Source organism: Fusarium sambucinum, chromosome III, assembly GCF_050947815.1.
Source record: "Fusarium sambucinum isolate potato_lamoka chromosome III, whole genome shotgun sequence".
NCBI classification, from domain to species: Eukaryota; Fungi; Ascomycota; class Sordariomycetes; order Hypocreales; family Nectriaceae; genus Fusarium; species Fusarium sambucinum.
This window is the reverse complement of record NC_139292.1, coordinates 2997903-3016467: the sequence shown is the minus strand read 5'-3', so window position 1 is coordinate 3016467 and position 18565 is coordinate 2997903. Positions and strand designations below refer to the sequence as shown.

The 18565-nt window shown below is 48.6% G+C and overlaps 6 protein-coding genes across 6 annotated transcripts; 3 read left to right on the top strand and 3 right to left on the bottom strand.

Annotated features, from left to right (window-relative positions):
• Positions 1-326: 326 nt before the first annotated feature.
• Positions 327-1245, bottom strand: FSST1_011172 (PEX14-like KPWE domain-containing protein; the record flags this gene model as incomplete). Its single annotated transcript, XM_083234276.1, has 4 exons — positions 327-393; positions 439-596; positions 657-1073; positions 1123-1245. 4 exons carry the CDS (start codon positions 1243-1245, stop codon positions 327-329), a joined length of 765 nt encoding a protein of 254 aa, XP_083080868.1.
• Positions 1246-2041: 796 nt separating this feature from the next.
• On the top strand, positions 2042-3937 carry FSST1_011171 (phosphatase 2C-like domain-containing protein; the record flags this gene model as incomplete). The annotated part of the gene is made up of 3 exons (XM_083234275.1): positions 2042-2709; positions 2771-3778; positions 3829-3937. 3 exons carry the CDS (start codon positions 2042-2044, stop codon positions 3935-3937), a joined length of 1785 nt encoding a protein of 594 aa, XP_083080867.1.
• A 483-nt stretch (positions 3938-4420) lies between these two features.
• On the bottom strand, positions 4421-6314 carry FSST1_011170 (voltage-dependent anion channel-domain-containing protein; the record flags this gene model as incomplete). Its single annotated transcript, XM_083234274.1, has 9 exons — positions 4421-4585; positions 4641-4870; positions 4929-4971; positions 5020-5278; positions 5337-5486; positions 5538-5545; positions 5595-5764; positions 5815-5854; positions 5901-6314. 9 exons carry the CDS (start codon positions 6312-6314, stop codon positions 4421-4423), a joined length of 1479 nt encoding a protein of 492 aa, XP_083080866.1.
• A 1293-nt stretch (positions 6315-7607) lies between these two features.
• Positions 7608-8479, top strand: FSST1_011169 (uncharacterized protein; the record flags this gene model as incomplete). The annotated part of the gene is made up of 2 exons (XM_083234273.1): positions 7608-7862; positions 7916-8479. The coding sequence occupies 2 exons, from the start codon at positions 7608-7610 to the stop codon at positions 8477-8479; spliced, it is 819 nt and encodes a 272-aa protein (XP_083080865.1).
• Positions 8480-9689: 1210 nt separating this feature from the next.
• FSST1_011168 (Up-regulated during septation-domain-containing protein) lies at positions 9690-13079 on the top strand (the record flags this gene model as incomplete). The annotated part of the gene is made up of 3 exons (XM_083234272.1): positions 9690-9842; positions 9896-12928; positions 12987-13079. The coding sequence occupies 3 exons, from the start codon at positions 9690-9692 to the stop codon at positions 13077-13079; spliced, it is 3279 nt and encodes a 1092-aa protein (XP_083080864.1).
• Positions 13080-15631: 2552 nt separating this feature from the next.
• Positions 15632-17560, bottom strand: FSST1_011167 (T-complex protein 11-domain-containing protein; the record flags this gene model as incomplete). The annotated part of the gene is made up of 1 exon (XM_083234271.1): positions 15632-17560. The coding sequence occupies one exon, from the start codon at positions 17558-17560 to the stop codon at positions 15632-15634; it is 1929 nt and encodes a 642-aa protein (XP_083080863.1).
• Between the last annotated feature and the right edge of the window lie 1005 nt (positions 17561-18565).

Sequence of the window (18565 nt, the reverse complement as noted above, 5' to 3'; positions counted from 1 at the left end):
TGTATCACACCATCTATGGGCTGCCACTCTCACAGGATGAGCGGAACCATGTCTCACGGGGTGCCATGGCCATACTTCTTCAGTCAATCTACGGGTATGAATGATGGTGGTCTAGAAGGGCTCCCTTGGAGGTCGGGGTGAGTTTATGAAGTTATATGTCGTTTTTCTATGCGGATGCTGGGTTTAGGCGTCTTCCTATAGCACACGGGTTGTTACTGTAGTCATTAAATTCCTTTTAATAAACGATGATGCTTTTATCACTCAATGGCCCAATTGTGCGCCGCGATTGGTAAGTGAGATAACCAAAATCGCACTATCTCAGTCATCTATCGATCTTGCTCAAATTCATAATGAAGCATGCCCATGGTTGCATGATCCGTAACGCCACCAATGCTATAAACGACAAGACAGTGATCCTGTTTTTACTTTTCGTCTCACGAAGTTTCAGCAGCAGAGGAAGCAACAAGATCGTCGTGAAGGGGTGGAAACTCGGTGTCAAGCGCTTTTGGTAGGTCTACAAGAGTGGAAACATCGGGACTGACATCCTTCTCCCATGGCTTTCTTGGGGCAGCCCTGGTCCCGACAGGTTTCACGGCCTGGGCATGTTTTAGTAAAGACAACTGGGCAGAAGGGTTGTTCTCTAGAGTTGGACTTACGGGGTCCCTGATGATGGTGTTTGGTATTTGTCGAATTCCCGGCACAGGCTTGCCCTCTTGGATAAGTTTGATCATTTCGGCAAACCCCATCGGATAATTAGGCTGATCTTCTGAGCTAGATTGAGCCGCAGCGGCTTTTCTGTCGATGTAGAGGTCAGTCTTTGGTGCAGCCTTCTGCCAGTCCAAGGCCGAGGCTGAGGTGGCATTGGCTTCTGCACGTTGACGGTATTCCTCTGGCAAGACATCCGGGGGCTGATAATTTGTTTTGCTAGTCAACCAGCTTTTATAGGAACCAAAGTCGATGTTGACACCAATGCGCTGTGCATAATAGAATATGCGAGCGTGGATAGCCATATCTGAGAGAGAGGCTTCGGGGTCTTGCTGACCAGGTTCACCAAGGATGGAGCAAAGGCCTGACTAAAGAGATATCAGTAAGTCTCGGAATAAAAATATGTAATCGGTTTACCATGAAGCTTTTGTCCTTAGCCCATGGATATGTATCAAAAGCAGTAAATATGGCATCATCATCCTTGAGAGCCCTGATGCGATCAGCTCCCGAAAGGGACTGTGAGGACTGCTGTTGGCTCATTATGTGGATTGGAGGTTCTCAAAATCTATTAGATCTCAGTAAGCTTCACATCCAAAAACAGATACAAGTATGGAATTTCATCGTGTCCATGTGCAAGGGGATGATCTATGTACTAACATGTGAGAAAACAATCCCGGGGTTGGTAAAGCTCACAGGGCTAGCAAAGCTTGGCCTGTTCAGGACTTGGGTCAATCAGGTAGACCAAGATGCCTGAAACAGCAGCAAGAGGTGAACCTCGGTTGAAGTCGGTTTTTAGATGAATGAGATCAAACTCAGGTCGGGTGTTATGCCTTTGGCTCACGTGGGTCAAGCGGTCTAAGACGTGACCATGCGAATGTGAAAAAAATCGGAATAAATCGCTGTGGGTAGTTCAAAGGTTGTTGATGAGTTTCAATAAGAGAGAGTGAAAGAATATAAAATCCCATCAACATAACTCATTCAACTCCGGTATTCGCAGTGACTTATCAATAGCTGCAGTCCCAGAAGGGAAAGGTTGCGATAAGATAGTGTCTTCTCCAGACCCACTCAAGAGCAGTCATCCACCATCACGAACCTCTGCTATCCACCCACTCACTCACTACCTGGTCTAGACTACACTACGTATAGATTAATCTATTAGCTACCTACCTAGGTAGCTTCAGTGCAGTACTTCGATCTTCCTTCTCCCCCTCCCATGCAATCGTGGTCGTTGTTTCCTTTGTTATCGACCATTTCTTGACTCGTCATTCAACGTCTCTTTTGTATCAACCACCACTCCCTGCCAGGTTAGCTCCAAGCTCCCCTGCCCGCCGCCCCGATGAATCGAGCTGCAGTCAAAACCCTTCGGACGACCTCTCTTTCGACCGTCCGCGCCCTTGCTCGAACCCCGCGTCGTGGTTTCTCAGTCTCCTCGCCAGTCTTGTCTCATCAATCTCGATCCAAGGCCTCCGCGCACGCTCGGAACGCTCATCGCAACTCGACGAAAAACATTCCTCTAAGGTCCTCTATGTACTTCCGTCGTCTGCCCACCGCGCTGCTTTCCAGTATCATCGTCGGATACGGCGCTTGGTACTCCTACAACAACTCTGACCTTGCGCCTACTTCCACCTTTGGTGCTAACAGCCTCACCTCCACCCAAACGGCCGATGCGGTACCGACTCGCACTGTCCTTGTAGTGGGCGCTGACGAACTCAGGCAGGGCACCATTGTTGGCGAGGGGCCGATCTCCAAGGCTACTAGCGACGACGGTCGTCGCATTGTCGAGATGTTGACGCCCGATCAAGCTACACAAAAGCTGCGTCGCCTTGAGCAGTCTTACTCCGTTAGCCGAGGCCAAGGTGTTACGCGTTATGACTTGGTCCAACTACCCAGTAACGATCCAATTGAGGATGATCACGCCGAGAAGATTGTCCAGGTTCCTAGCAGGTCTTCTGTCGAGACTGACAACAGCGACTGGATGTTTTGGGGTGTCTTTGACGGCCATTCGTAAGTATATAGGATACAGCTTGCACAGTGCAATATCAGGGGTCTTACTTACACGTTTTAGGGGATGGACTACCTCTGCAACATTGAGGGAAAGCTTGATCAACTATGTCGCCCGTGAACTCAACGCGACCTACAAGCAGGCCTCTGGTGAGCTACCTTCTGAAGACGCGGTAACTCTGGCCATCAAGACTGGATTCAACAACCTGGATAACGAGATTGTTCACAAGAGCGTCGAGAAGGTGTTCAAGGGTGGTTCCAAGACTGTCGCCGCCGAGTTGTTGCAGCCCGCTTTGTCCGGATCGTGTGCTCTGTTGTCATTCTATGACAGCCGTAGCAATCTCCTGCGCGTTGCTTGCACAGGCGATTCCCGCGCTGTTCTAGGTCGTCGAGCGGCGAATGGAAAGTGGACTGCTACTGCTCTTTCAGATGATCAAACCGGTAGCAACCCTCAGGAGGTTGAACGCATGCGCAAGGAACACCCTGGAGAGGAGAACGTTATTCGCAATGGCCGTGTTCTTGGTGGATTGGAACCTAGCCGAGCATTTGGCGATGCTGTCTACAAGTGGAGCAGGGACGTCGCATACAAGTTGCGTGAGAATTTCTTCGGTCGCAGCCCGTCGCCTCTTCTCAAAACCCCTCCATATGTCACAGCCGAGCCTGTGGTTACGACGACCAAGGTCAACCCCGAAAATGGCGATTTCCTTGTTTTGGCCACAGACGGTCTATGGGAGATGCTCACCAATGAAGAGGTTGTCGGCCTCGTAGGCAAGTGGATTGAATCCGAGGGACAGTCTGGCAGCAACTCTCAGTTTGATGCTGCCTGGAACAAGATCTTCGGATCGTCAAAGACACCTCTACCCGTGGAGGAGAGTAAGACTGCTGGGCCTGATGGCAACAAGACCCCTATTCGTGTTCAGCAGTGGGGTATCGACCCAGATGCCAAGGATCGTTTTACAGTGAAGGACAAGAACGTTGCTACGCACCTCATCCGAAATGCTCTTGGTGGCAACAATGACGAACAGGTGTGCGCTTTGCTCACCCTGCCTTCTCCCTTCTCGCGACGTTACCGGTAAGGAACCTCGTTCATAATAATATGTGCCGTAACTAACAACTGTGTAGTGATGACCTGACTGTGCAAGTCATCTTTTTTGGCCATGGCGAGAAGACAGGTGAAATTACCGTCAATCTCGAGGCCACTGCCGGTGAAGGCGTCAAAGCCAAGCTGTAATACAGTTGTGTATGTGACAATTTTTGGTGTATCTTGAGTCAGGGTGTCAGAGTGTGATAACCAAAATATTTTGACACTGGAGTTTGGGGGCGTTTCGGAGGTTCTTGGCAAGCGACTGGCGATACGTTTTCTTACCTTGCATTGTTTAGAGGTACAACATTTGAGGCCATATACGAGCAGTGTAGATAGATGGGGTTTAGGGAATCCTACTAAGGAACTAAATTAAACCATCTTCTCCATGCCAGAGGAGTAGTCCCTCCAACAAAGCAGAAACGTGTCAGCCCAATTTGATACACATGAACAAGTCTGGAGTGACAAAAACAATCGGTTATAGTATTCATATATGTTGATTCTAATCGAGAAGATCGCACAATTCCCAACAATGCTGAAATCCGTGTGCCAATCTAAGCAAACTTCACACCAGCCGCTGGAACGGAAATCGCTATGGTTGAAGAAAACAAGCCTACGAGGCTGTGTAATTGTCTATTTTTCATCCCTGGGCCAAAGAAGCTTCTTTGTTTTAAGACTCCAGCACATCCTTGCAAAGATTATGATCCAGACGATGATAATAGCAACAGTCATAACAGATGCAAAGATGTGAAGGCCATTGTTGTCAAAGATCTTACCCATGACGCTAGTAGCCGTAACCTGAAAATAAAATAAATGAGAATTCGTTCACGAGAGGCTGAGGGAGGGTGCTTACAAGAGCAGTATTGGGAAAGACAAATGACCACCAGGTCATCTGGAAGGGCATATGGTGGCCTGACCTAGTATATTTCCACAACGCGCCGACGCAAACGAGGAAAAACCACAGGGCAAGGCCCCAGAGCCAGAGACTCACAAGAATGCTTATGACTTTAATGATGTCTGCAACGTGTGGAGCGCCCAGGAAGTTTTCAGGAACAAGCAAGTGTGCTTGGCTACCGAGTTGGGCTGCAGCTGTTAGATACTCTAGCCTACCTAGTCTATGGGATGAAATATTACGACATACCTATACCAGCAGCTGTAAAGCCATAAGGACCAATTGACATGAACTAACAAGGGTCAATATACTAGACATGAATACAGAATATTAGACTTACGATACCGGGTCTCTGGTTATCCCGCGGAAGCTTCTGAGTCATTAGGCGGTAAATAAAAGCAGAAGATATCATAAAGGCGATTAAACAGCCGGTTCCTTGAATCGCAGTAGCTCCGAGTGCCATAGCCACGGTATCTACTTTCAGTTTATGGCCCGAAGAGTCCGCAGCAGCGATAAGATTTGCTGCGAAGGGTGCATTGAGAAGCAGAGGATATGCGGGAAAGACCCATGTAGGTGTCATTGTGTGAACGGGGAAGATCCTGAGAATGAATTGTTAATACTGAAGGCGTTTAAAAGGTAATAACTGGGAGATCTCACAGCGTGGACCATAGAATCAGATATAGAAATGCGCTGACAGAGACGCTGAGGGCGGCATATACCCAGAACACCCACTCCATGGTGTTGAGAAGCCACGGGCCTGTATAAGGAACACCATATTGACAGGTATTGATTAATATTACAGCAACACTAGAATTATCAGAGCTGTTTGAAAGTATATTGCGGATATTTATCGCTTACGAGACTAACTACTACTTGTTAGTAACAGTCTTGTATGATGAATGATGGGAGACCTACAGAAGCTGAGATAAATAGCGATTCTATTTGATCGGTGAAGGAGTTCATGAAGCTCCCTGGGCGAAGATAAAATCTCGTGCATATTAGAACACAGTTCATAATAAATAGGATAATGTTGAGGAAGAAAAAGAAGAGGCCGATGCCGCGCAGCCAGGGAGCTGTCCATTTTACTAGTGAGGGTTAGTCACGTTCTTTTGGGATTGGAAGAAGACGTGTTTACATGAATGGATAATATTGGCAATGCCGCCGGTCGACATTGTCTGGAAGATGTTAGCCAGGCCATAATTGGGTCTCGGAAATGCTTACCAACGTAAAATAAGTCCATTGATAACAGGCAATGCGATCTCTTAGACCGACCCTTCGGTTTTGGGACGTCTTTTCCACCGTGGCCATAATATGATTTAAACTGTGGGAAGTGATCGTAGAACTTTGATTAACGAGCCGAGGACGACTTTGATTATTACCATCGCCATCATCAGGAGCAATAGCGGTAATGTACGATGGTCGTTGAGTCAGTGGAGGGCGCTGTACAGCAAGACGCCTAGGGTTTGTATTTGCCTTCCCGTCAGGGGCAGCAGGCGCCGACGCTACAACCGAAAAGAAAGGCGGATGCTCTTCTGACGGAGACTCATAGCCTGTAGTCAGTCCAGTCAGTCCGGAGGCCGAAGCCGAAGCCGTAGACGGAAGACCGGCTACCACTGGATAGCCGGAGGGGGCCATTCCGGAGGAGGGCCGCCAATGTCGTCGGCGCGGCGGGCGAGAAGCTTAGAGAAACAGTAGATAACCGCGAGGGCGCTGGGCTCCATGTGAGTGAAAGCAATGTGGAAGTAGACCAGGTGAGCGACAAAGACGAGATGGTGGAGAATGAGAGTGCCGAAGTTAGCGAGCGGCATGATCGGAGTGAAAGGCGGAGGAGGCGAGATTTAGACTAAATCAATGCCCTTGTTCCTGGGGACATAAGGTAAGGAGGGGAGGGGGGAGTAAAGAATTTCTTGTTTTGGGCTGATCAGTACCAAAGTCAGATCAACAAGTGACTTTATTTGGAGCCGCGTGAGACGCTTGTGGATGGTCGAGTTTGGTGAGAGGGTGATGTTGATTCAAGGTACGAGAGAGATGGAAGGAGGTTGACGGTTAGAGTGGCGTCTCTGCGATTGCAAGGCGACCATTGGAGAATTTAGTAAGAAAAAAAAAATTAAATTTTTATTAATTGATCAAAAATTATTTGAGTTGAAATTTAATTGAATCTCCATCTTGATATTTGACAATGCTGGGCTTTGTATGCTTGGCGTTTATTTCGTGCCCAACTGGAGTTCAGTCCACTGCAAGTTGGAAGCTAGGCTAGTCATGTCGGTTGGTAGCGTGACGTTGCAGGGGCACGACTTGGAAAGATCTATCTATTCCCGTTAGACAGATCGAGGTGCATTACTGGACTAGCTAACCATTATGAAGTGTATATTACCTGCAAGTTGATTCGAGGATCTTGGTGCGCATCGCGACATCTTGCTCGATTATCCTGTGGACTGTTGTGAAGCACCCTATCTCGATCTACGTGATTTGGTCGTCGGCAATCTTTGTCTCACCTACCGTACGTTATTCATAACACACTCTATTAAGAACAGAACGGTTATACTGTGCTAAGCTACATTGCATATATGTGCACTCTGTAACTATTAGTCAATCCCTATAGACAGTCGGTTCTTTACATGTAATAGCTCGTCGTCTTAACCGAAATATATTGTAACAACGTTTGATTAGAACGACGTCAGCGGGGTCAATCATGCAGCATCCCCCATAATTACCCGAGCCTGCACGTGACATCGAAATGCCACCTTTCGCATCGCAGATAGCTCCTGGAGCTTCATCTGGAGCTTGCATTCGTGTCAAACTTGACGTCGATCACATACGGTCTTAGATAACACGAATACGCTTGTACACGAAAAGATACCCCGAAAATTGCCTCGAACTATGATACCATAAGCATCGCAATCATTTCCCAGCCCAGCCCAGCGCATCATGTCCTTTACCAATACGCCCGTGACCCGCCTTGGTGTGGTTGGTCTTGTCGCTGGCTCTATTCTAGCCAGTGTCCTCGACGTCAAACACTACTTCTACATACTAATCGATACTCACATATGGCGCTACCGCCAATTCTGGAGACTTCTGGCCTACCAGCTGTGTTATGTTAACTCATCCGAGGTCCTCTTTGCTGCCATGTCCTTGTACAACCTCAGAATCGTTGAGCGAATGTGGGGTTCTCGCAAGTTCGTTGTAAGTTGTTCAATGGCATTTTCTCGTCAACTTCACTCACAGTTTACTTTCAGTCCTTCTTGGCTGTCACTTATTTCATCACGTCCATCATTCCACCAATCGTCTCGATCGTGCTGCGACCTCTCACTGCCGGATATCTAAACTACATCCCGGCCGGCCCTACTCCCATCATTTTTGCCATCCTTGCTCAGTATCATGCAATGGTTCCGCATATGTACAAATACCGAGTTGCAACGTCCGAAGCACCACCAACAGACCGGCCATTCGTGGGACTTACATTCTCTGACAAGTCCTACAAATACGCCATTGCTCTACACCTTGCACTATTACAATGGCCAGGTTCTGTTCTGGGTGCAATCACCGGTTGGGTTATTGGATATTCGTGGCGAGAAGGGCTTCTTCCGAGTTCCCTCGTACGCTGGCGAGTGCCGGGTTGGGTAGTGGGACTAAGTTCGCAGAGGCGAAGCGCTGAGTTTGAAGGTCTCCGACGTCGTCTCGAAGATGAGAATTCGACGACAGCAGTCACAACAGGAGCACAAGTTCAGGCGCAGGGACAAGCCGAACGTCGAAGAACCATGGGACAACAGATCATGGATCAGGTACGAGAAGTACTTTAGTGCGGTTGATACAACAAAGACATCGACCAGTCATTCATTGCATACGATTCAGCGATATGGTCCGAATGCGAGACATGCTAGTCTCACAGTGCATTCCTCCTCCAACTTGTCTCAACTCAGCCTACATATAGTACACCAATAATTGCTCGAGTATTGTCTGGCGGAGGAATGAACCTTATGTGGTAACCGCGGACGCACCTCTGATGTGTCAAGTCAGGCTGACAGTTTCGTGTATTGAAGGAGGGTACTCTGTATCGGCTTGGGCAATCGGAACTCGCCCATGGCGTTGTCAGCCACATCCATCAACTGTCAGCATTGCTGCGGGATCAGCGGACACAGCCATGGAGGTAATGACAGCAACGCCAGTAAAAGCCACTATAAAGGGAGCATTGATGTTTATAAATAAGGGGATGGGCGTTCAAGAACACCAACTCAGCCTCTAAAGCTTTGTAATTATCATGCGAGCCGCAATCACCAAGATAAAGAAGAAAAAGAAACTCGATATCCATTCTGTTCTCTTTTTTCCCTTGTTCTCTCACAAGACCATTCTCGAAACAGAGGCTCATTCCTACTGGTTGATCCATCAAAGAGCTAGGAACTCGATAAAGACTAGTGGAAGGACCCATGCCTGAGCAATGCGGGTGCGCCCCTCATGTGCCTTGCTCCAACCGCCGAAAACCCCTAGAAGACGGAATTGCAGTGGCCTGAGTGGTAGATCTGCCCCGAGCCGGTACGTACCTGTCTACCTGACTCGGTTAGACTTATCAGCTCCGCCGCTGTAATTCAACTTGCAGTGGAGTTCTTCACAAGGGTCCCACTGGACAACTTAAGGTAATTAATCAACCGTATTCGACCTCTTGGGTTGTCGATGGGTCTCCTTTTCTTCTTAGTCGACACCGACCTCTCCTTTTCCCTCCCCAGCATTTGGAATAACCTCAAGGTTTCTGCACCGACTCTTTGGCGGTAGCAGTTCAGCGCCTCTTGCAGGATTGCTCTTGACGTTCTGCGATTCCCTAGCCCCAACCGTTTCTGGACGCGACGCCCCTTTGTTGCACCGTTCAGCAAACAGTCAACCACCTGTCAAACTTTCCGATACTGACCAGTCATCGCTCTCTATGGCTTCTGTTGTGTTATCTTGACCGTCAATTCCCATTCGAGGATCATTCCATGCTCTGATACTCAACACAAAACATCATAAACTCGTCAAAATATGAGTGCATACGCGCGAGAGGGCAGCCCGTATGGGTTCGACTCTTCCAGGATGTCGCCCACGGCTGCAAGTGCTCGTGGAAAAACCTTCGTTGACGGTTATCGCACCGACATAATGAACGGTTTCGAAAAGGACCATGGACTTTATAATCCGGTATAGTCATAATCGTCGAGTTTGCGACTTACAACTTCTGACTCTTGACATAGATGAATCCTGAGCGACCACAAAGCTCCGCGCTTGTCGACCTTAGAGACCCGATCCAAGTACATCTCCTCACCGAAACCGCTCTTTCTGATAGTAAAGAATACGCGATCTTGTCACAAGAAGAAGTAGACGATCTTAAGAAGCAGTGCCAGTCTTTGTCTCAACGCGTTGAGTCGACTCGACAGAACCTGACAATTCAGTCCAAATACCGAGATGCAGCAATTTCAATGGCGAGATTATATAATCCCGGGAAGCTGGATGGCAAGCGGAGGAGTCTTCTGGGTCGCAACAGTGGCGACCACGCTCGCGCAAAGGAAGCTGAGACTGAGAGGCAGGCGAGCGAAAGGAAATGTGAGGAGTTGGCAGCGGAGCTCTTTAATCTCGAGAAACGGCTTATGGAGCCTCAACGACGCCTACTGGAACACACTGCTGGTATTCTTCAGCTCACACATAAAGCATCAAATAAGAAGAAGGACATGACCCCTACGCTTCATCCAATGAATGGTATGCCCGGAAGTCCAGAGAGCCTATATACTTATACGCGCAACAGTATGGATCGCGCCGGCGACGAGCACTTCTTTCACGATGACAACCACTTCGGCCAAGCGAATGGAGTATCTACCAGGGGACCTCCTCGCCAACAGCCTATCGAAATACCACTCAAATCACCAATTCGAGAACAGCACAGCCAGCTGAAAGATGAGATGGAAAAAATTAAGGACGAGAATCTGCATCTCAAAGGCCAGTCTGATTCTTTAGTTACGTCGATAACAGAGATGGAAGCTCGCCTAGAGAACCTGAACGGGTCATTGCGGGATGCGATCGTTCGCTTCAACCCTTCCAAGAACGAGGAGTACTACGACCCCCCATTTGGTGTGCCAGGAATGAAGCCAGGGGAGCTGCTGAACAATCAGATGGATTATCTCGAAATGGGTCTAAACGCCATCGAGGTCGAACAAGAAGAGTCTTCCGGTGACAGCGGCAAGGTTGACAGCTCCATCGGCAAACGCATCGAATCACTAAACCAACAAGTTCGCGACCTGTTGATGACGGTGGATCCCGAGTACCCAGCTGCACCTCAGTCTTCACAAGATAGCATCGAGTCGAAACTTACCTATCTCGAGGATGCGTTACGTGCAGCAGATTCCGAATTAGAACGTGCTGTTCAAATATCTCGATCAGGCCCACCAGAGAAGCAGGATGATGAGCAAGTGGAGCGAATTCTTATGAACCTCTGGAACATGATGCAGACAGGCTTCACCAAGATCAAGAAAGAGAAGGAAGAGCGTCGAAGAACCCGCATTGAGAGGGGCTACGAAGACGAGGAAGTCTCTGATGACGAGTTCGATATCGACGAAGCATTCAGTCTTCCCGGGTTCTCGAATAGGGTTCAATGGCTGTACTCTCAGGCCACCACCCTCAAAAATCAAAAGTCTGTATTGAAGCGACAGATCAAGCAGCAGCGAGAACTGAACAACAAGTCAGACGCTGAGAAGGACGAGGAACTCGCGAGAAAACAGGAAGAGTTGGATGAGACACAAGTCTTGTTGGCTCGAGCTGAAAGAGACGCCATGAGTGCGCAGGCTATGCTCGAACAGACCTTGGAGGAACTTGAAGGTACTGGTGTTGCACGCAATATCGGCGCTCAGAAGGCCCAGTCGGAGGAAAGCGCCAAGAAGATCGCTGACCTGGAGTCTGAATTGAAACGTCTGCAGAGCGATCTGGCCGGTGCAGCGGGAGCAGCTGGTGCAGCACATGCGCAAGTCGAAGATCGGGAAGACAAGATTGACAGCTTGGAGAAGGAGCTCGAGAACGTCAGATCTGATCTTGCCGATGCGACCGCTGCTGCTGCCGCAGCCCAGGCTCAGATTAATGATCGCGATAACAAGATCACTGCCCTCGAATCCGAGTTGGCCTATCTGGAGACGGCTCAGAGTGAGGTTGAAGAGCGCAACAAGAGGATCGCCGCGCTCCAGGCTGATCTTGAGCAAGCCAACGCCGCCCATACTCAGATCGACGAGCGCGATGCAAAGATCGCAACCCTTCACACTGAGATCCAGGAGGCCAATACTTTTAGGGATCAGGTTGAGGTACACACTGCTACCATTGCTACCCTCAAGGCCGAATTAGAGAAGACCAATGATATCGAAGCTCGCCTCGAGGAACGCAATGCCAAGGTCGCCCGCCTCGAGTCCGATATGGAACTACTCCAGGTAGACCTGGCAGGCGCTGCAGGTGCTGCAGGCACCGCCCAAGGTCAGCTAGAGGAACGAAACAGCAGGATCGCGGCTCTCGAGGCTAGTGTTAAGCAACTCGAAAAGAAACTGGCCGATGCTGAGTCTTCCAGCAACAACAACCGTAACCAGCTGACTGGCGTGGATTCGGTCATTGAAGCCCTCAACGCACAGCTGGATGAAGTCAACCGATCCAAACAAATGGCTGAGAATAATGCCAGGTCCCTACAGCAACGTGTCGAGAACCAGAAGGATGAGTTGGCGGCCAAGAAGAAACAATTAAAGGAGAAGGAGGATGAACTTGAGCTTCTCAACATGAACTTTGTGGAAACAAAGACGGAGCTCACCATTGCTCAAGCTGAATTAGATGGTGCTTACGGTTCCCGTGCCGAGAGGGCCGCCGACGTGGCAGCTATCAAGACTAGCGGCGAGGTGATGAAGCTCCAGAATCAACTCACGAGGCTCAAGAATGAGCTGGCCGGAACCGTCCAAGAGCTTGAGGATGTCACAAAGGAAACACTCAGTGCTGAGCGTGAGAAGATCGAGCTTGAGAACAACCTCCAGGATGTCCAGGTGGTGAGGAGGCAGCTTGAAGGAGAGGTGGCGACACTGCGCAGGCGACTTGAGTCAGACATGGAGGAGGCTCGTGGGCACATCACCAAGCTTCAGGAAGACCTTGATAGCGAGCGTCTCAAGGCCATTCCGCCAAACGGCGGAGTTGGCAGAGGTGCCTCTGTACTGAGCGAGCAGTTCAGGGCCACAATGCGTGAGGAGAGGAAGAAGTTCCAGGATAACATCAAGGTAAGCCTACATCCCCGCCACACAAATCCAATGACGCAATACTAACAAGTGCCAACAGGAGGAGCGTGCTCGAACACGTCAACTCGAAGAGGAGCTGGCCAAACTGAAGCGTGTCCCGACCCCAACCAAAGTACTTCCAAGTCCTCAATGAGCCAACCCCTGAGAGGAGAAGCTTCGCACCCGAAGCTTCGAAGTCAAGTTAACTTCAAACTCAGCGTTATGTTTCACGATGTAAAATAATTCTTTTCATCAGTGGTGTCGGTACTTTTCTTCTGCCACCACTTAATTCTGTTTGAAAGCACCGATTGGATGTAGGGGGGCCGAGTGTGGATGTTGGGAGTATATATGCATACATAAGGAGTTCATGTGAAGGATGAATCAATGATTCCAAAAAAACGGGAGCTGAGAAGAAGGTTCTCTTCGATAGATCAAGGGGAGGCTGATGGTCAAATTTGTTAGCGATACCTTGTGAATGGGACATTATCTAGACTTTCAGCGAACCATGTCGAATGACAGGAAGCTATATTGACGTTATTCTCATAAAACTATACCGGTGCTTCCATATTTTACGTGCCTATGAGCGGTGGATGAACAACGCTTTGCTGATGAGGCACGGTTGTGGAAACATGTTTCTCTAAACCTTTAGACAGAAATGCTTGCAAATCGTGGATCCTTTGAGATAATTTCCACATGGTGGGAAACGTAATGCATAAATTCTTCATCCGTTGATAGAATAGACAAAGATTGTATTCCACAAACCCATCTCAGAAGCTCAATATGCGTGGTTGTGTATTAAGCTTACGAAGGGGCTTTAAGCTTGTACACATATATTGATACCTTCGATAGTTTGAACTGTACATCAATTGATACACGAGGCCTTTGCTAACGTCCCTTGAGTCGGTGCGACTCAATATAGCGTTATAAGATATCACAGGTCAAATATCACGAAACGTCGAATGATCGAGTTGACTTGAAAGGGGCAGCTTACGCGTACAATGTAGTATCCAAGCCGCGAGACTGAGTAGTATAACATTGTGCCTTAGAGAGTTTATAACATGCGCCTCAAAGCGGCGTCGTCATATGTCCCTTCTTCTCGAACGTCTATTTAGCGAGAGCTTGTATTGCCATTAGATCAGCCTCGCCCTTTCCTTGGACTAACAAGTTACTGGTTAGTTGTCAACTGATCTATGATATACTCTCACTATATATGTATGGTTAGTCTGGTTGAAGGTTTTGTCTATGTTTTCGAAACAGACATTCACAAACAATTTGTCCATCATGTCAGATCCAAGAGTCGTACTCTGTTATTCAGCAAAGACACATGCATTTGATATCATTTTAAGTTCAGTTTAATAATCTCTCAAACTTGTGATCGAATCAATGATGCTGTGGTATCAACCCTGAGCTGACAAACAATTTGAAGTCAGTTTCCCTAACTCTGAATAAATCTGTCCCTCGGCTGTAGTCAGGGCAATAATCAAGCAACAAAGATTCGGTTGGTAAAGACAAGCGGTCAGTCGGACCATCTCGCCACATTCGTAAGGTATACACTACTATATATGTATGCACATGGTATTTGAAGTCATACACCGAAAGTCTGACGGCAGCCAAGCTTAGTTATAAGTTTTCGAGAGTGACAGCATGCTGCAGACAGATGAGTTCTGTGGTGGTTGATGTAGGTCACATGGATGATAGTCACAAGTTAAGAATCAGCTGGCCAACAGTCTAGTCTCAATCTCAGCACATTCAACTTCACAGTCAGCTACAAATTCGGGAAGCCAGGGAGCTTGATCAACTGGATCGAAATCATAAACCCTAGTTGTCATGAGAAAAAGGCAGAGGCCTCAGGGCATCGGAAGAACTGGTCGCTGGAAACATAAGAGACGAAGTTGGTAGGTCAGCTTATGATGTTACCATACTTCTTTGGCTGTTAATTTTTGCACCTTCAGACTTACCCAATGGACTAGACAGGATGGACAATAACAATTAATCCTTGACTTGCACCACATCTCAGTGTAACATAATACCAAACGTAACAAGGAAATGTACATTAAATGCACCCACCCGAGCAATCGGGTAGTAAATACGCGGGGGGACTTGCGAGAGTAAGTTAAATCTTTCTAGTCTTTCTTTGTCTAGTCTATGCCACTTGTTGCGCCGTGTATGTACAATACAGAAAGAATATCCGGTATATGAGCTCAAATATGTGCGCCTGATCTAAATGCGAGTGAGCCGTCCAAATGTGGACAACTTAAAACCAAAAACAAAGTCATGTGCTTCCATGTACTATGCTGTGCTACTTTAAAAAAGAAGCACGGGTGTACTTTGGGATGGCCAAACACCGAAAGCGCCGCTGCGTCAAATCAAAGGACCGCGTCCAACCTCCCAAAACTAGAGAAACTCCTTATAAAGCAAGGCACAGAAGACATAATGAAGTATTCAGGAGTGAATAGATAGTAACGCCGCCGCATACAGAAGCTTAATGCAACGGCAAAGCCTTGGTGCAAAAGCTTCTGACGCCGATCAAGTGATGTAAGTTGAGTTCCGGACCAGCCAAGAATAGTTATCGAGTCCCGGGCGAATTATGTTGTATCCGAAGCCAAGCTGCGTAGTGTGTAGGTTAACCATGTATCGATATTAAAAGATGGTAAATGGGGTATAGCGAAGTGGTGACACGAAGGGATACACGGGTGCTCGTCTTGATTAGTCCAAAGACATATCATCCTCGTCGACATATGCCATGCGGGCCCATATCCTCCAGTGGACAACACCGACGTGAGCAATGCGGGTGGCAATGTCTTCAATGCCGCCTTCCTGCTGACCCATACGGATAGCTGCATCCAAGTCTCGGTCTCGTCCTGCATCCAGGCTGCGGCTGCTGGCTGGCACACGGTTACCGGTGGCAATCGAGAACAAGCAAACGCCGGACAGCGACTTGAAGTAGCGTACACGCGTGGCTAGCTCGGTAACAAGTCGATTGCGGTATGCCTCCTCCATCTCTTGATAAATGGGAGACGAGATGCGGCAAACGTTCTCGGTCAGCTTCTCCTCAAAGCGAGTAAGCATATCCATGGGGGCATTGGTGAAACGGAAGATCTGCAGAGCCAGAGAAGGAGCCATTGCTCGCCATCGATCGTGGTAGTGGAGATCGTGTGGCGCCTGTTGAAGTAGTGCTACTAGAGTATCACGAAGATTTCGGGCTCTCGACTTGGACTCGTTGGTATCTGAGGTCAGGTATGCAGGGAGGACCAGGGACGACCGCGGTGATGAGAAGTTCGAGCCCGAGGAACTTAGCGCGACGCTTGAAGGTCGCGAGTTTGCTGAAGGAGGCGTGTTGAAATTGAACTCGTGGTCATCTGGGACAGCACTGAGGCAAGCGGGAGGTGACTGGAGGCGTGAAACCCGCTCCAAGTCTTCATACATGCGCATGCAGACATCTAGGTTGATAGCATCGAGAATGTCAGATCTAACACGCCCTAGCCGGTCTTCGTCGAAGAAGAATGTGCCAGGCAAGGGCTTCTCGCCGGCGGAGGGAAGCATCGATCGTGACAGTCCCTCGAAAAAGACACCCATGTCACCAAAGTGAGAGGGCATTTTCCCAGTGCCATTGTGATAGGTTCTAGCAGCATCCTGATACCATGGCTTAGCGTCGCCGATATCCATCTTGCGATTTCGCAGCTTCTTCATCAAGAACTTTTGTTCAAAGGCTGTTGTCTCCTCAATGAGGGCAGGTCGAAGGCAGCGAATCTGGTGGTTTGCAACATCCAACTTCATCGCCTCGAGGACACTAAGCAAACTTCGCATGCCATTAACGAGCTCCTCGACGTCGTTGTTGCTGTTGCCATTGCTGAGCTGCTTGTACATGGAATCAACCCACTCATCTCGCATCGGTGCGCAGTGGGATTTGAGAACTCGTGAAAGCCACGAAGCAAGCTTCTCCAAATCAGCGATTCCGCGGTGAAACTGCTGCATCAGAAGTTCCACGTTGAGGCCCTCATCGAGAAATTGTCGGTCGCGCTGCGGTACCAAAGTCTGGATAATCTCTTTCACGGACTTGAGAAGCTTGGGTAGGCACCAGTCGTCGCCTGTGCCGTGCTTTGAATAGAAACTATCTCGGTCCACAATGAATTCAAGGAGTTCCTCCTTGAGGGTTGTCCAGAAGATACTAGCGCGGTCGTGCTTTCTTCGGCCCTTGTCACCTTCGACATTGGGTCTGAAATGCAGCTCAGGGTCGAAGTTGATATCATGCCTTAGTTTAGGGTTGTTGATGATCTTAGAAACCTCAAGCTCACCCAGACTTGATTTTGTGACAGGGGGTTCAAGTGGTTGGCTTGGGGCAGGAGACCTCCTACTATCAGGTCCTGGACTTGATGTGGCTGAGGTTGTTGACATTTCGGAAGGGTTTCGTGAGAGTGGTGCTGGTGCTGGCGCTGGTGCATTAGAGACATTGTCATACCCGCGCGGTAAAACTTGTGATGATTGCGTGGCCTCGTCCTTTTCGTCTGCTGATGGTTTTCTGGTTGTCTCCTTCTCTGGTCTGGTCTCGCCTTCACCGTTAGGCCCAGGGCCCGACGTTGACAAACTCCGTCTGGACCGCTCAACTGGGCCTCCAAACCCTTGATCTGCCGCCATCGTATCGTTTGTCAATTTACCGAGTATTTGTTGATCAGTTAATCGATTGTAGCCAGGTTCAAAATGGTGGTACTCGAAAGTTAGCCAGGAAATCTGGTGTATTTAGTTCACCAACTGTTCAGTAGTTGTTAGTAATGCAATGTCCCAGCAATAGAAAGCATCTCGGGAACACGAGGGGTGCAGGCTGAACAATCAGAGCACACGGCCGGCTGCAGACCATTTGGTAGGGGAACCATTAATCAACCAAATGCTGTGCACTAGTTTTGAAGTGCAGTCGGTGGTGCGTCTTTGTTTTATGTCCAAGGCCGTATGCAATGTTGAGGTGTTGCGGTCGACTTACGAGAATGGTATGAGCTTGAGCGGATAGTGACTGTTTTCGTGCACCAAATATTGCGTCTGTGTGACAGTATATGCTGTATTCCACTTCTGTTGCCGTCACTGTTCCTTATGGTGGGTTGCTTCGCAGTTCGTTTCGGTTGTAAATGATACTCTTTGTATGTGACCAATCGTCTCGTGGGTGCTTGCGTCGAGTAAATGAAGGTAGTGAAAGGCCCAAACTGATGTTGAGTGCTCTAGAAGCCTAACAAAATAAAATCTTACAAGTAAAAGATAAATATGTCTTCAACGCTCATGGAGTTAAAGAAGGTCGAATGATTCTAAGTATGGGGAGACAGAAATAGGAAACGGATCAAGAGGAAGGGAAGAGAGAAAGAAAAGGGGACGACAGTGACGGGAGACTGGGATATTTGATATGTGGATAGAGTCTGAATAGTGTGTGGCACTTAGACAGACGAGACCAGGCTAGTGGTACACTTGCTCCTCTGATGGGCTCTTGAGACAGGTCTTTTTCCACCGACTTCAACTCAAAGTCGTCTCCATAACCGAGTCAGAAGAACGAAAGCCTTTTCTGCGCTGTGCTTGGAAATTTAGGGGCCAAGCGCGGCATCGCGTGGCATGGGCTGGCCTGCCTGGGGCGGTGGGCAACGGAACGCCATGCATGCAGAG